The sequence below is a fragment of the Microcebus murinus genome, chromosome 6 (assembly GCF_040939455.1).
Source record: "Microcebus murinus isolate Inina chromosome 6, M.murinus_Inina_mat1.0, whole genome shotgun sequence".
Taxonomy (NCBI): Eukaryota; Metazoa; Chordata; class Mammalia; order Primates; family Cheirogaleidae; genus Microcebus; species Microcebus murinus.
In genome coordinates, this window is record NC_134109.1 from 80,382,289 (window position 1) to 80,398,727 (window position 16,439).

At 38.3% G+C, this 16,439-nt stretch overlaps 1 protein-coding gene across 3 annotated transcripts in view; it reads right to left on the bottom strand.

Moving 5' to 3' along the window:
- INO80 (INO80 complex ATPase subunit) overlaps window positions 1-16,439 on the bottom strand; it is a 141,960-nt gene that overhangs the window by 82,256 nt on the left and 43,265 nt on the right. For 2 of the 3 annotated variants that reach the window (XM_076004254.1, XM_012766455.3), the window contains exons 10-18: window positions 15,306-15,501; window positions 13,997-14,064; window positions 12,875-13,084; window positions 12,230-12,310; window positions 11,345-11,440; window positions 4,341-4,400; window positions 3,442-3,584; window positions 2,262-2,346; window positions 34-151 (exon numbers count right to left, since the gene is read on the bottom strand). In XM_076004254.1, the coding sequence (XP_075860369.1) occupies window positions 34-151; window positions 2,262-2,346; window positions 3,442-3,584; window positions 4,341-4,400; window positions 11,345-11,440; window positions 12,230-12,310; window positions 12,875-13,084; window positions 13,997-14,064; window positions 15,306-15,501 (1,057 nt within the window). The remainder of the gene's footprint in view (window positions 1-33; window positions 152-2,261; window positions 2,347-3,441; window positions 3,585-4,340; window positions 4,401-11,344; window positions 11,441-12,229; window positions 12,311-12,874; window positions 13,085-13,996; window positions 14,065-15,305; window positions 15,502-16,439) is intronic. The other variant, XM_076004255.1, reaches the window with a different exon arrangement.

Sequence of the window (16,439 nt, forward strand, 5' to 3'; positions counted from 1 at the left end):
GAAGAAAGAAAGAAAGCTCTTAATGGTACTCACTCTCATCAATGGCAGATTTGTTTTCGGCATGGCTCTCAATGTCCTTGGAAAACCATTCATTAAATTCCTCATGTGAATCAAACAATGTTGGCATAATGAAATGCAGCAGAGCCCAGAGCTGGAAACAAAGAAAAAATGAAATAGCTGTGAGGCAATAAAATGACAGTTTATAAGGACATATTAGGAGAGAAAAACTGAAAGTTGAAGGTGCCTATGTGTGTGTATGTGTCTAGACACAGGTGTTAAGTGTGAGAGAAAGTGAACTGAGTACAAGCACATGCCTTATCAAGTAACCTTAATTCTATTAGATATTGTGATTATTTTTCAATTAATTTCAAGTTAAAACTTTGAAAGTGCAAGTGCTGCTCAGATTTTATAGTGGGATAGTTTAAAAGATCTTATTTTTAAAATCCATTCCACAACTGAACACAGTCTGAGGTAGCATAACTTGCTACTAATAAAACTACACCAAGGGAAAATTATGGCCTGTCAAGTCTGGTCTGCCACCTATTTTTTTTTTTTTTTTTTAGCATATCATGGTGACACAAATGTTAAGGTTACATACATTGCCCATGCCCCCCTACCCCTTGAGCAAGAGCCCCAAGCATGTCCATCCCCCAAATGTTGCACATATTTTTATAAATAAAGTTTTATTAAAACATAGCCATGCTTATTCATTTATGTGTCGTCTATGGCTTCTTTCACATTACATAGGCAAAGTTGAATAGTTGCAACATTGACTGTATGGCCTACAAAATCTACAATATTTACTATCTGGTGCTTTATAGAAAACATTCTGATTGTTATTCTAGATGATTAAGTTTCCTAAAGAAAATTTTATTATAGCTTTTCTCACTGTTAAATAATATTATTTTTTTACTCTAATATAAAAACATCTCTGCATTAGATGGATAACATTTCCTAATGAGGTCACTATTTATTACATAAAGGAATGAAATAGCCGGGCGTGGTGGCTCACGCCTGTACTCCTAGCACTTTGGGAGGCCGAGGCGGGCGGATTGCTCAAGGTCAGGAGTTTGAAACCAGCCTGAGCGAGACCCCGTCTCTACCAAAAATAGAAATAAATTAATTGACCAACTAAAAATATATATACAAAAAATTAGCCGGGCATGGTGGCGCATGCCTGTAGTCCCAGCTACTTGGGAGGCTGAGGCAGTAAGATCGCTGAGCCCCGGAGATTGAGGTTGCTGTGAGCCAGGCTGACGCCACGGCACTCACTCTAGCCTGGGCAACAAAGTGAGACTCTGTCTCAAAAAAAAAAAAAAAAAAAAGGAATGAAATAATGCATTGGCTTATGCAGAGAATAAGAAAATAGGAATGGGCTGGAGGCAGTGGCTCACTCCTGTAAATCCTACCACTCTGGGAGGCCTAGGCGAGAGGATCGCTCAAGGTCAGGAGTTTGAAACCAGCCTGAGCAAGAGTGAGACTCCATCTCTACTAAAAATAGAAAGAGATTAATTGGCCAACTAAAAATACATAGAAAAAATTAGCCCAGCATGGTGGCCCATGCCTGTAGTCCCAGCCCGAGTCCTTACTCGGGAGGCTAAGGCAGAAGGACTGCTTGAGCCCAGGAGTTTGAGGTTGCTGTGAGCAGGCTCATGCCATGGCACTCTAATCCAGGCAACAGAGTGAGACTCTGTCAAAAGGGAGAGGGAAGAAAAAATAGGAAGATGCCTTAAAGATGACTTATGAAACCTATAGTCAAATTCTTCCTTTTGGCCGGCGTGGTGGCTCACGCCTGTAATCCTAGCACTCTGGGAGGCCGAGGCGGGCGGATTGCTCGAGGTCAGGAATTCGAGACTAGTCTGAGCAAGAGCGAGACCCGGTCTCTACTATAAATAGAAAGAAATTAATTGGCCAACTAATACATATAGAAAAAATCAGCCAGGCATGGTGGCGCATGCCTGTAGTTCCAGCTACTCGGGAGGCTGAGGCAGGAGAATTGCTTGAGCCCAAGAGTTTGAGGTTGCTGTGAGCTAGGCTGACGCCACGGCACTCACTCTAGCCTGGACAACAAAGCGAGACTCTGTCTCAAAACAAACAAACAAACAAACAAACAAACAAACAAAAATTCTTCCTTTTATGTAGAGACTATAATTCATATAGAGCAGTAGCACTCCAAGGGGACATGGGTAGAGAATTCTATGCTTTGCTGGAACAATTCTGTTTTATGAAGACATAAACCTGGGACCTAGACTCGTGCCTACCTCTGCCATGGTGTTCTGAATTGGGGTCCCAGTTAGCAAAAGCCGATTCCGACACTGGAACTGTAAAAGGATCTTCCAACGAACACTGTTTAATAAAATAAATTCCATGTTAGCAATAAATGTTCCTTTAATTACTCTATTGACCCCAGATTTCTAAAAATGTTTTCCAAAAAAGTAACACTCAGAATCTAATATGCCATCATGTACACAACTAAAAAAGATTATTCAACAAAGGTGAGAATAGGAAATTTCAAGGGCACTGACTCTTCCATACCAAAAACATGATATTAGGGCTTAGAAAAAAATAGCCCTCAAATAGGCAGAGTAGGGTCATTTCTGGTTTCATAAACTCTTCTGTTATCTTTGGTCAGTTTTGTTGAAATAAGTCAGTTAATCAGAAGTTACTTATTTGTAGTATTTATACTACAGTAAAATTATTAATCTGTTCACTTCCAGTGTGAGTGTGAAGGAAGCACTGGAGGAAGAGAGGATATGAGAAGAAAATATAAAATTAGTCTTCCTTGCTCCTGGCCACAGGCATATCCTCCTTCAAAAGAATGCAATATGAAATAATGCCATTCAGAGGATAGAAAGTTCCATGGAAAATACCATCCAGCCACTTAACACAGACCTCTAAGAAAGTTCTTTGGCCTCATCAAGAGTTAATAAAAATGCCTCAAACCTAAGGTTCAATACCACTGAGTAACATTTTATATTCAGCTTGGAATGTCACAGGTATGTGAAATACTTTAAACATATAACTTAAGATAAAAGGATCCTTGGAGGTCTAATAACCTTCCAGGGACGGAGACAATCTACATAAAGAACCTAGAAATCACATAATGTAACATTTTACTTCCTACTTAGCACTCCCATTTAAAATAACCTCTTAAAGAAAGGGAAGAGACACCTTTCTCTATAGAAATTTTCCTTAAAGAAAAACAACCTGTTAAAATGTCATATTAACAATTATTGAATAAGGAGATAAAAGCTTATACGAAGCTTTGTATTCTATGCATTAATATTTGTGTCCCATGAAAAAATATAAAAGGGAATTTCTGCCTTCTGCTCAGTTACATGGCTGATGCAGAGACCATGTCACACTATGTTCTTGGATCTCATTCATTTATATATGGGAATGATCCAATCCACTGAGTTTGGTTTCTACTGCTCATATTACCTGGAACTACTCTTGAGCGCCTGAGCCTCATCCAGTACCATGTATTGCCACTTGACCCGCTGGAAATACTTTACATCCTGCACCACCAGCTGGTAGCTAGTGATAACCACATGGAAGGGGGCATCCTGAGTGTAGAGGGTCTTCTGTAAATACAAGAGGGGAAGGGTGAAAAGGGATACCTAACAATTCATAATAGGGTAATGAAGTATGGACATTTTCTAGGGCCAGGATAATTAAGATAGCCCTGAAAATGTGCTTTTCCCATGTGGTAGGGAGATGTGCAATGAAGTGAACCATAACTGTTTTTAAAACAGTCACCTTTATCGCAAACTATGCTAAAAACTGGTCTTCAACTTATTAAAGAAAAAAGTAATTACTTAATCTTGGACTTCAAGTCCAGCTGATTGCCTATAACAGGAAAAGTAGGCTGGGCGCGATGGCTCATGCCTATAATCCTAGCACTTTGGGAGGCCAAGGCAGGCGGACCATTTGAGCTCAGGTTTTGAAACCAGCCTGAGCAAGACCAAGACCCAGTCTCTACTAAAAATAGAAAGAAATTAATTGGACAACTAAACATATACAGAAAAAAATTAGCTGGGCATGGTGGCAAATGCCTGTAGTCCTAGCTACTCGGGGGGCTGGGGCAGGAGGGTTGCTTGAGCCCAGGAGTTTGAGGTTGCTGTGAGCTAGCCTGATGCCATGGCACTCTAGAAAGAGTAAAACTCTGTCTCAAAACAAAAAAAAAGCAAAACAGGAAAAATATATTATCAGAAAAAATGGACACTTGCTCAGTATCCAGAAATATATAATACATAAGACTTTGTCCACAAGAAGTTATTCAAATCAACTGGAGAAATGATGACTGCATGTATGTATGTTTACAGGAAGCAAAAAGTTACCTGACTCCAAAACCTCCTGATGACTTTTCTATCATGAGGATTTCCCCAATATGGTAGCACCTGGAAAAAGGGCCAACATATATATTATTTTCTATCAATAATCTTAAGATTATCATCACAAATATGTTAGTTATTTAGAATGATTTAAAATAGAATGATTTAACAGAATGAGTATAAGAGTTCCTCTGCTGTCAATAGTGGAATAGGTGGTTTTACCAATCCTTCTGCAAACCAAATAGAAACACATACATGATACATTTGTTTTGAAGGCATCAGAGAACTACTAGGCAGTAGAGAATTATGGAGACAAGAACTAGAAAAAAAAGAACCCCAGAAAGGTAAGTCTACTATGTGGTATACTTTCCCATAATTATCTCTAGACTTTTTTTCTATACAATGTCTAGCATACAATTTTTTAAAAGTCCAGACACATGGAAGGCCGCATCACAAGACTCAAAATCAACATGAAAGACAGATAACAGAAAAAAAACCCAGAGGAGAGCCACACAATGAAGATATAAAAAATGGACTTTTAGGCCGGGCGCGGTGGCTCACGCCTGTAATCCTAGCTCTCTGGGAGGCCGAGGCGGGCGGATTGCTCGAGGTCAGGAGTTCGAAACCAGCCTGAGCAAGAGCGAGACCCCGTCTCTACTATAAATAGAAAGAAATTAATTGGCCAACTAATATATATACAAAAAATTAGCCGGGCATGGTGGTGCATGCCTGTAGTCCCAGCTACTTAGGAGGCTGAGGCAGGAGGATCACTTGAACCCAGGAGTGTGAGGTTGCTGTGAGCTAGGCTGACGCCCCGGCACTCACTCTAGCCTAGGCAAGAAAGCGAGACTCTGTCTCAAAAAAAAAAAAAAAAAAAAGGACTTTTAAAAAATGCTAATTTAATTTGTACACAGAAAATACACAGAAAATATCAGTGGTGTATTATAAAAGAACCAAAGGAAATTTTTAGAACTGAAAAATATAATAAATAAAATTAAAAATTCAATAGATGGGTTTAATGACAGATTAGATGTAGCTGAAGACGAAATTAATGAACTGGATGATAGGACAGAAGAAAATATCCAGAATAAAGCATTGGAGAAACAGAAGAATGCAAAATTCAACACTTTTAGCCAGACAGAAGCATAAAAATGCAGGAAGAAATGAAGATTAATATAAAAAATCAACAGCATGTAAGTCTAGAAGAAAGGGATATAGTTAAAGTATACTGAGGCCCTTGTACCATCTAGGAAATTTTTTTCTTCTTTTTTTTTTGTGAGACAGAGTCTCGCTTTGTTGCCCAGGCTAGAGTGAGTGTCGTGGCGTCAGCCTAGCTCACAGCAACCTCAAACTCCTGGGCTCAAGCGATCCTTCTGCCTCAGCCTCCCGAGTAGCTGGGACTACAGGCATGTGCCACCATGCCCGGCTAATTTTTTCTATATATATTAGTTGGCCAATTAATTTCTTTCTATTTATAGTAGAGATGGGGTCTCACTCTTATTCAGGCTGGTCTTGAACTCCTGACCTCGAGCAATCCGCCTGCCTCGGCCTCCCACAGTGCTAGGATTACAGGCGCGAGCCACCACGCCCGGCCAGGAAATATTAACAGTATTAATTTATATTACTTTTTTTAAAAGTTAAGAATATTGTTGTGTTCTCCAGGTTATCTACTAAATAATAAAATGAATATATAATTAGTGCTATGCTTTGGATGTGTCCCCTCAAAGTTCATGTGTTGGAAACTTAATACCCAAAGTAACAATGTTGAGAGGTTATGACCTTTAAGAGGTAAAAAGTCGTAAGGGCAGAGCCCTCATGAATGGATGTTATTATCACAGGAGTGGGTTACTACTAAAAGGATAACGTTAGTCCCTCCTTCCCCCATCACACATACACCACCCGACCCCTCCTGTACTCTCTTGCTCTTCCATACCTTTCAACATGGGATGACATAGCAAGATGGCCCTCATGAGATTAGAGCCCCTAAACCTTGGACTTCCCACTCTCTGGAACTGTACGAAATAAATCTCCTTTTTAAATAAATCATCCATCTCAGGTATTCTGCTATAGCAGCACAAAGACTAGCACAACTAGAAAACTAAGAAAGGGGGGGAAAGTAATAAAATTTAACCAATCCAAAAGGATATAAGAAAAGAGAAGAAAAATTGAAGAGGTCAAATAAGTAAAAAACAATCAGCAAGGCAGTAGATTTAAACTCAACATACCAATAATTACATTAAGAGCAGAGCTCAGCATGGTAGCTCAAGCCTGTAATCCTAGCAGTTTGGGAGGCTGAGGTGGGAGGAACCCTTGAGCCCAGGAGTTTGAGATCAGGCTGAGCAACACAGCAAGACCCCGTCTCTATAAAAAATAAAGAAATTAGCCAGCCATGGTGATGCTTGCTGTAGTCCCAACTCCTTGGGAGCCTGAGGCAGGAGGATCACTTGAGCCCAAGAGTTTGAAGCTGCAGTGAGCTATTAAGACACCACTATACTCTAGCCCAGACAAGAGAGAGCAAGAGCCTGTCTCAAAAAAAAAAAAATCACTAAAGATACAGAAGAGCTGAACGAGTTAACAAACTTGAAATAATGAAAACAAATATAATACTGTGCTGAACAATTGCAGAATACCTATAATTTTCAAACACACAGGGAACACAGAAAAATAGACTATATGCTAGGCCACAAAAACAACATTCAACAAATGTCAAAGCATTAAAATCACAAAAACTATGTTTTCTTACCAGAATGGATTTCAGCCATAAATTAATAATAAAAAAAGGCACCTGGAAAATCCTCTGTTGTTTGAAAAGACTATACTTTTATTTATTTATTTTTTGACACAGAGTCTCACTTTGTTTCCCTAGGCTAGAGTGAGTGCCATGGCATCAGCCTAGCTCACAGCAACCTCAAACTCCTGGGCTCAAGCAATCCTTCTGCCTCAGCCTTCTAAGTAGCTGGGACTACAAGCATGCACCACCATGCCCAGCTCATTTTTTCTATATATATTAGTTGGCCAATTAATTTATTTCTATTTATAGTAGAGGTGGGGTCTTGCTCTTGCTCAGACTGGTTTTGAATTCCTGACCTCGAGCAATCCGCCTGCCTCGGCCTCCCAGAGTGCTAGGATTACAGGCGTGAGCCACCGCGCCGGGCTGAAAAGACTATAGTTTTAAATAAACCATGAATCAAAGAAAGACTTGCAATGGAAGTCAGAGATTATTTTGAACTGAAAGATAATTAATATGTGACACATCAAAATTTTGGATGGCTAATGTCACATAAAGCAATTAATTCCTTTAAACGCACACATTTTTTTTTTTGTATTTCTTTTTTTTATTTTGAGGCAGAATCTTGCTCGGTTGCCCAGGCTAGAGTGCTGTGGCATCAGCCTAGCTCACAGCAACCTCAAACGCCTAGGTTGAAGCAATCCTTCTGCCTCAGCCTCCCGAGTAGCTGGGACTACACGCATGCGCCACCACACTTGGCTAACTTTTTCCTATATATTTTTAGTTGTCCAATTAATTTCTTTCTATTTTTAGTAGGGATGGGGTCTCGTTCTTGCTCAGGCTGGTTTCAAACTCCTGACCTTGAGCGATCCTCCCGCCTTGGCCTCCCAGAGTGCTAGGATTATAGGCATGAGCCACGCCTAAATGCACACATTTTAAAAGCTGAAAACCAATACTCTAAATTCTTTCTCAAAGCATTAGAAAAATAAAAAAGCTTCAAAGTAAGTGGAAAAAAATAATAGAGAAGAAAATGATTTAGAAAACAAATAGAATAACCAATTTCAGGAATAAAAATTAGTATAGTAACTATTAAAATGACATAAATCACATTTCATGTGGAAAAAGGAAGTCAGAAGAAATGAAGAGGAAGTTACAGGGCATTAATCACAGCAGAACCATGAAGAATATTACTCAGATAACTGAAAAATAAAATGAACTTTCAGATGTTGTCAAAGATATAACTGTCTTTGAATATAATCTAACTACACACCTGAGCAGAGTCCACATCTATATTCTATAGGAAAATTAACACATTTCTGACAACATAAAAAAGCAGTTGCAATTGAAACAATAAAACAGCTACAGGAGGGGCCAGCAAACCTTATCTGTAAAGATTCTAGGCTTTGCAGTCCACACAGTCTCCATTATAACTCAACTCTGCTATTGTATGGCAAATGAGCCATAAGTAATACATAAATAAAAGTGTGGCTGTGTTCTAATATATATGTATTTCAATTTCATATATCACATCTTAAGAAATATTCTTTTTAAATAAATAATTTAAAAATGTAAAAACTATTCTTAGCTTATAGACCATACAAAAAAAGTGGCAGATTCCTAAGTAGAATTATGACCTAGCAATCCACTCAAAGGTATATACCCAAAAGCAGTGAAAACAGGACATGTATTAAAATAAAAGACTACACATGAATGTTCACAGCAATACTATTCACAACAGCAAAAAGTAGGAAATAACCCAAATTTCAACCAATGAATGGATAAACAAAATGTGATACATATATATAATAGAATATTATTTAGCCATAAAAAGGAATAAAGCACTGACACATGCTACAACATGGGTAAACCTCAAAAACTTTATACTAAGTTAAGGAAGTCAGACATAAAAGGCCATATATGGGGCCAGGTGTGGTGGCTCATGACTATAATCCTAGCACTCTGGGAGGCCGAGGCAGGAAGATCATTTGAGCTCAGGAGGCAGGTGGATCGTTGGAGCTCAGGAGTTCGAGACCAGCCTGAGCAAGAGTGAGACCCTGTCTCTAATAAACAACAACAACAACAAAAAAATAGAAATAAATTAGCTTGACAACCAAAAATATATAGAAAAAATTAGCTGGGGCATGGTGGTGTGTGCCCGTAGTCCCAGCTGCTTGGGAGGCTGAGGCAGAAGGACTGCTGGAGCCCAGGAATTTGAGGTTACTGTGAGCTTGGCTGACGCCACGGCACTTTAGCCCAGGCAAAACAATGAAACTGTCTCCAAAAAAAAAAAAAGAAAAGAAAAAGTCCACATATTCTATGATTCCATTTATGTGAAATGTCCAGAATAAATAAATCCAGTGCCAAAAAATAGATTCGTGGTTGCCAGAGGCTGTAGGCAGAGGGGAACAGGGAGTGACTGCTTAATGGGTAGGGGGTTTCCATTTAGGGTGGTGAAAAAGTTCTGGAACTAGATAGCAGTGATGGTTGCACAACATTGTATTGTGAATTTACTTAATGCTGCTATACTGTATACTTTAAAACAGTTAAAATGGGGCCAGGTGCACTGGCTCACACCTATAATCCTAGCACTTCCAAGCCTACTATTGCTTGGGCTCTGGAGTTCAAGATCAGCCTGAGTAAGGGTAAGACACTATTTCTATTAAAAATAGAAAATAAGCCGGGCGCGGTGGCTCACGCCTGTAATCCTAGCACTCTGGGAGGCTGAGGCGGGCGGATTGCTCGAGGTCAGGAGTTCGAAACCAGCCTGAGCAAGAGCGAGACCCCGTCTCTATTATAAATAGAAAGAAATTAATTGGCCAACTAATATATATATAAAATTAGCCGGGCATGGTGGCGCATGCCTGTAGTCCCAGCTACCCGGGAGGCTGAGGCAGAAGGATCACTCGAGCCCAGGAGTTTGAGGTTGCTGTGAGCTAGGCTGACGCCACGACACTCACTCTAGCCTGGGCAACAAAGCGAGACTCTGTCTCACAAAAAAAAAAGAAGAAAAAAAAAAAATCAAAGAGTTGGCAGAATTGGCCTACAGGCTATATTTTACTAATCCCTAAACTAGACTTTCAAAAAGAAGCTCAACATACAAATTAAAGCTTAGTGTCAAGCATAGGTATAAAATCAAAGGAGAGATACCAATCACATTAGTGGTACCACATTGCCATCTATCAGCCAGTGGAGGAGCTATTGAAAACCTGAGTGGTTTGATGAAAATTTTTTATAAGACTTTTTATTTTTCAACATCCTGATTATTCAACATGTACTGAACATTGTATGAAAAAAAGAGGGAGAAAAAGATGGTGATCTCCATAATCCATATGGCAAACAATTCAAGAATATTCAATGATCTCATCTTCTTAGATGAAGAAGAGTCAGCCAAGTTAAAAGCTATATACCTAATGTGTCTTGTAAACAGTTTCTAAATTTACAATTCAGCCACAAACATAGAACAATAGCCATAAAGCTTCCCCAAAGTGTGAAATCCCAGACAATTTCCTATTCCTTACAAAGTAGAAGCCTCCCATTTCTACCCCACCCCAGGCCCTTTAAACTACATTAAACTGTTATGGAGACCCAAAATTAGACAGATCATGTCAATATCTCTTGATACATATTTCATAAAATCCTCCTGACCATGCCCCTTTAGGGACACAAGACATAATTACCTCATTTTCCACCCTTTTTAATTGCAACTAATGTGATAAACCCTACCCATTCTTTTTTATTAATACATCTGTACAACTTCCTATCACTAAACACTTGTTTAAATCTTGTCCATGTCTTGCCCAACCTGAGACAACATACTTCCCTACTGATCACTTCCTACCTCAAACTCAATTCTTTTCCTCAAATTAGTTAAATCAACTTTCACATTATCTATTTTAAACATTATAAGCTGGACCAAGACCAAAGATCAGGCTTTACAGTAAAAAACATGAATTATTTATCAATAGATTTGAAGTGAGGAAGCAACATCATAAATTACAGGATATGTGTCTTGAAGATATGATTTGTTAAAATCTATGTTAAACCAAACAAAGTAGACATGTTCTATCGTGGCAGTTTGACCAGAAGTGTCAATTCACATTGCTAAATGTAAAGTTTCTCTTATTGCTTGCATCAATAAATTTTATAGTGAATATATGCAAGTTATTTTAGAAACAATGGAAAAAATGTAAAATGATTATGAGTAAGTAAATTAGTAAAGCAGCAAAAGAAGAGTCAGCTTATTTTAAACAGCAACAGATTTTTCTGTTGGGTTGATTTTTACCTTAAATTTAGGAACAAATCTTGTAAACTCCTGGTGCCAATTGTTAAGTGTAGAAGCAGGTGAAATTATTAAGAAAGGTCCCCAAATGTTCTCTCTCTGTAACAGAAAAACTGGGTCAGCCAACTGTAGAAAAACTGAAAATATTTAATATTAATAATTAATGACAAGAGCAGTTTAAGAATAGGAAACACATTATAACAAGAGAAACCGTACCTAGTTCCCAAATCTGTACAGTAAATAATAATATCCTATATTAATATTAACAACATAAGAGTATAGCTTGAGAAAAAAATACCAAGCAATTACTAACCTTTCTGGCCTCTCATAGGTCCTAATTTATGTCATTCACAAATGACACACTTGCTTAAATGTATTGTTTTTTCTTATACTAGATTATCATAATAATTTTATAATTACTTAATTGGTATAGAGCATTTGCTTTTTTCAGTGTTTTAATTTTCTTATTTAATTCTCACAACACTCACTTTACAGAATAAGAAACTAAGCCTCAGAGAGTTAACATGAACTGACTAGAAAAGAGATTAAGTGAATTACCCAAGTTTATGTTGCAAGTAAGGACAGAGTTCAGATGTGAATCAAGGTCTTCTAACTACAGTGTCCTTGTCACTACACTGGTGATAATCAATACGAAGTGGGAGGGAGTTTATCAAACCACACATGCTCAAAATAGTCCTAGCCCTCTTGAAAACCAAGAAGTTATACTATACCATTCCCTTGTAAAAAGCCTTGAGGGCAAGGATCAAGTCCTATTGTCTTGGTATGCTAAGAGTGTAGGGAGTATAGTGCTTTGTAAGTAGCTAATTCTCAATAGAAAATGAGCCTAAATTCTAGAAACAAAAAGATAGAAAAACTACATCTACCTACCTCAGCCAGATGGGCCAGAAGGGCAATGCTCTGTACTGTTTTACCAAGGCCCATTTCATCCGCAAGAATGCCATTAATACCCTGAAAAATAAAATACATGCTCAATACCCCATGTGTTTTATCACACAGGGTTCAACCTACTGCCAAAAGTAACTATCCAGGATAAGAGACTCATTCAAACAAATGTGATTAGAAAAGAGGCCCCTTGGCTTACACCTGTAATCCTAGCACCCTGGGAGGCTGAGGTGGGAGGATCGCTTGAGGCCAGGAGTTCTAGACCAGCCTGGGCAACATAGTATAACCCCATCTCTACAAAAAATTTAAAAATTAGCCAGGTATGTTGTTAGCACAAGCCTGTAGTCCTAGCTACTCAGGACGCTGAGGTAGTAGGATTGCTTGAGCCCAGGAGTTTGAGATTGCAACGAGCTATGGTGACGCTATTGCACTTTAGCCTGGGAAACAGAATGAAGCCATGTCTCAAAAAAAATAAAAAAAAGAAAGAAAGAAAGAAAAAGCTTTTTAAAGGGCTTAAATAAAAGACATTATCTTGTGTTCATTTCACAATTACATTGAACTGATGATTCTAGGAAAATAATAAATGGAGAGAATTAGTAAGGTAGCAAAAGTCAGAAAGCTAAAATTCACCTGTTCATAGAGATTGGCCAACCAATTCATGCCTTTCAGCTGATAACCTTTCAATTTGCCATTAAAAATTGTGGGCTGTGGAATATCCTCACCAGCCCGGATAGATGGATTTGCTAGGCTATAACTCTCCCCAAACCCAGTGCCAGACTTGTTTGCGGCCCGTAGGGCAGCTGCTCGACTTTCTTTTGCATCTTCATCAAATGACCTTGTCTGGAAAAATTTAAAAAGTAGAAGAAAAATATAAGAGGGAAAAATATTAAATGCAAATAAAATTCACAATAACAACATATCTATCTATCCTATGCTAAGAAAAATAAGTGGAACAAAATTTCTGAAAAAATAATGATAATATAACCTAACATGATATACGTAAAACATTATAATGAAGTATATTACTCATTATTTAATTAATATAACAATTATGTTAGGAATATAATATTTTTGATGAACATCCACTACACCATATTATAACATTATTAGCTTCAAGGCACTTGTTAAAGATTTGATATAAAATGTGTTTGGTTAGGGGTGGTTGGGAGAAGGTTGTTCCGTGTCTATCATTGACTTGGATCCTATCAAAGTTAAATAGAGCCTCCTATGCAGAAAACTGAATTTTCTTTACTTAGTTCAATCTAACTGCAATTTTGTTCTGATTTTATTAAACATCATTATATCATGAATAACACAGAGCAAGTTATCACTAAAGTGAAAGAAAATAATAACTTAGCAGTTTTTTCCAAGTATGATACAGCTCTCTCAATAAGCCAAGAGTATGGTGGCCTTTTCACTGAATAACCACAATACATTTCATACTATATTACCACTGATTACTCAAGAGGAAAAAAAATATACAAACTAGTCTAACTTTAAATCAACACACTCCTAAAGCTTAGGCAAGTGAATGCCAGTTTTTCTGCCTTTCCTCAAGTATTCCTGCTAATCTAAACTAAACCGAAATGCAGCCCCCAGGACTCTATACACATAGTCACACACAAACAAGCTGGCCAGTGCCTTTATTATAACTGAAAATGTGACTAACACTAAAGGAAGACCACCTAAGTAAAGGATTGTGAGGTATTTCCAGGGCCAATTACATGATACCTTTTCATTTTTAAGACTTACCCGAGCTTGGTGAATATGGTAAGCATTTTCGGCATTCTTCAGGGCTTGCGCTTTGAAATGGTTACTATCTGAAAAGGAAAACTTGTAGATTAGATTATTTTACCTTGTCAATTAAGCTCCTTCAAAGATGCAATTCACACAACATGTGTGGACCACTAATTCCCTCATTCTACTTATCCCTAAGTTCACAGAAGGTGGGGGAAGAGAAAAGCTAAATTCTTAGACATAAGGAGCTAGAAGTACAATGGAGGCAGAGAGGGCTGCCATGGTCTTCAGTAGCCAAAGCTAGCTCACAAAAACCACCTGAGGTCCACTATCTCTAAGCCCTGGGGTTTCTTCTATGATTTGATGCCAACTGGAAGGAAAAGAAAGACACTGAGGATTCAAATTATCATTATGTTTATGCTAGGTTAAACTATTTAAACAGAAGACAGACAAATGTGGAACTCCCAGGATATGCTAAAACACTTCCACTATCTTTTATTTCTAGCTCAACATGATCTGAAGCACTATTCTCTATGTAAATCTTTCAAACATCATTCACCCCAATTCCTACCTCCCCTTTCAGTCACGAAAAATCAAAACTGAACAGTATCTTTCTCATGTTTGTGTAAGCAAGAATCTTGTTGTGCAAAAGATTATTTTTCTCTGCTCAAACATGTTCACTGAATTCAGATTCAATACCTTTTATTTCTACTAACATATCACAACAAATAAAATTTATTTCCAAATTTGCAAGATCGCATAACCAGACCCTTTCCTTTCTAAAAATTCTTCAATAAGTTATTTTATAGGCTTTTTTACAGAAATGCACACTTTTCTTACTCCAATACAATAAATCCTCCCTTTTTTGATGAATATTACCAATGAAACAAAATAATACTTATAAGAATTAATAACGAGCCGGGCGCAGTGGCTCACGCCTGTAATCCTAGCACTCTGGGAGGCTGAGGCGGGCGGATTGCTCGAGGTCAGGAGTTCGAAACCAGCCTGAGCAAGAGCAAGACCCCGTCTCTACTATAAATAGAAAGAAATTAATTGGCCAACTAATATATATATAAAATTAGCCGGGCATGGTGGTGCATGCCTGTAGTCCCAGCTACTCGGGAGGCTGAGGCAGCAGGATTGCTTGAGCCCAGGAGTTTGAGGTTGCTGTGAGCTAGGCTGACGCCACGGCACTCACTCTAGCCTGGTCAAAAAGCGAGACTCTGTCTCAAAAAAAAAAAAAAAAGAATTAATAACGTATATAACCTTATATTGGAAAAATCGGGGTACCCACTTCCCCTCTAATTCCTGATTCAGGACTCACCATAATCCTCCTGTGTGATGTTAACTACCACTCCTCCACCAATGTCAATTTGTCTCTGGGTAGAACTGTCTTCTAGTTTCCTTAGGATTTCTTCCTGGATACCATCATGACCCATGTCTCTTTTGCGACTCATGAAATGGGCATACAATTCTGTCTGGGTGATTAAGAAGTTGAGTTTTCGCTGTTGTCTCTTCGCCTAAAGAGGGAAAAAGTTGAAAATGAAAACAGAGACAATTTATCAATTATATTCAAGAAGTCAACAGAATTCACTGAACCTTTATATAGTTTACATACAATTCCTTTACAAATCCTTTACTTTTATAAAGGTAAAAATTGCTAATGAATAATTTTATTTTAGTAAAGTCAGGGGCGCTAAAAGCAATGAATAACTTTCATTCATAGTATAATCATAACCTCTGTTTGCTCTCCTTTACACTATCAATCTTTTCTCTATTACTTCCTCGCTATATTATTTTATATAGTGGCACTGAGACATCAATTAAATTCAAACAACATATTCTATTTTATAACCTTGGTGGTATAATCACATGTGGATAGCTTGATGCCACAGCATTCTAGCTCGGGCAAAGTGAGACACTGACTCAAAAAAAAAAAAAAAAAAAGAATAGACTGATTATGTGTGTGAATTTTTTTTTAATGTGACAAAGTTAGGCTGGGCATGGTGGCTCACGCCTGTAATCCTAGCACTCTGGGAGGCCAAGGCAGGCGGATTGCTCAAGGTCAGGAGTTCAAAACCAGCCTGAGCAACAGTGAGACCCCGCCTCTACTATAAATAGAAAGAAATTAATTGGCCAACTAATATATAGAAAAAAAAAATTAGCCAGGAATGGTGGCACATGCCTGTAGTCCCAGTTACTGGGGAGGCTGAGGCAGAAGGATTGCTTGAGCCCAGGAGCTTGAGGTTGCTGTGAGCTAGGCTGACACCTGGGCACTCACTCTAGTCTGGGCAACAAAGCAAGATTCTGTCTCAAAAAAAAAAAAAAAAGAGAAAGCTAAATTAAAACTGCCTCTGGGACAGGCACGGTGGCTCACACCTATAATCCTAGCACTCTGGGAGACAGAGGCAGGTGGATTGTTTAAGTGCAGGAGTTCGAGGCCAGCCTGAGCAAGAGC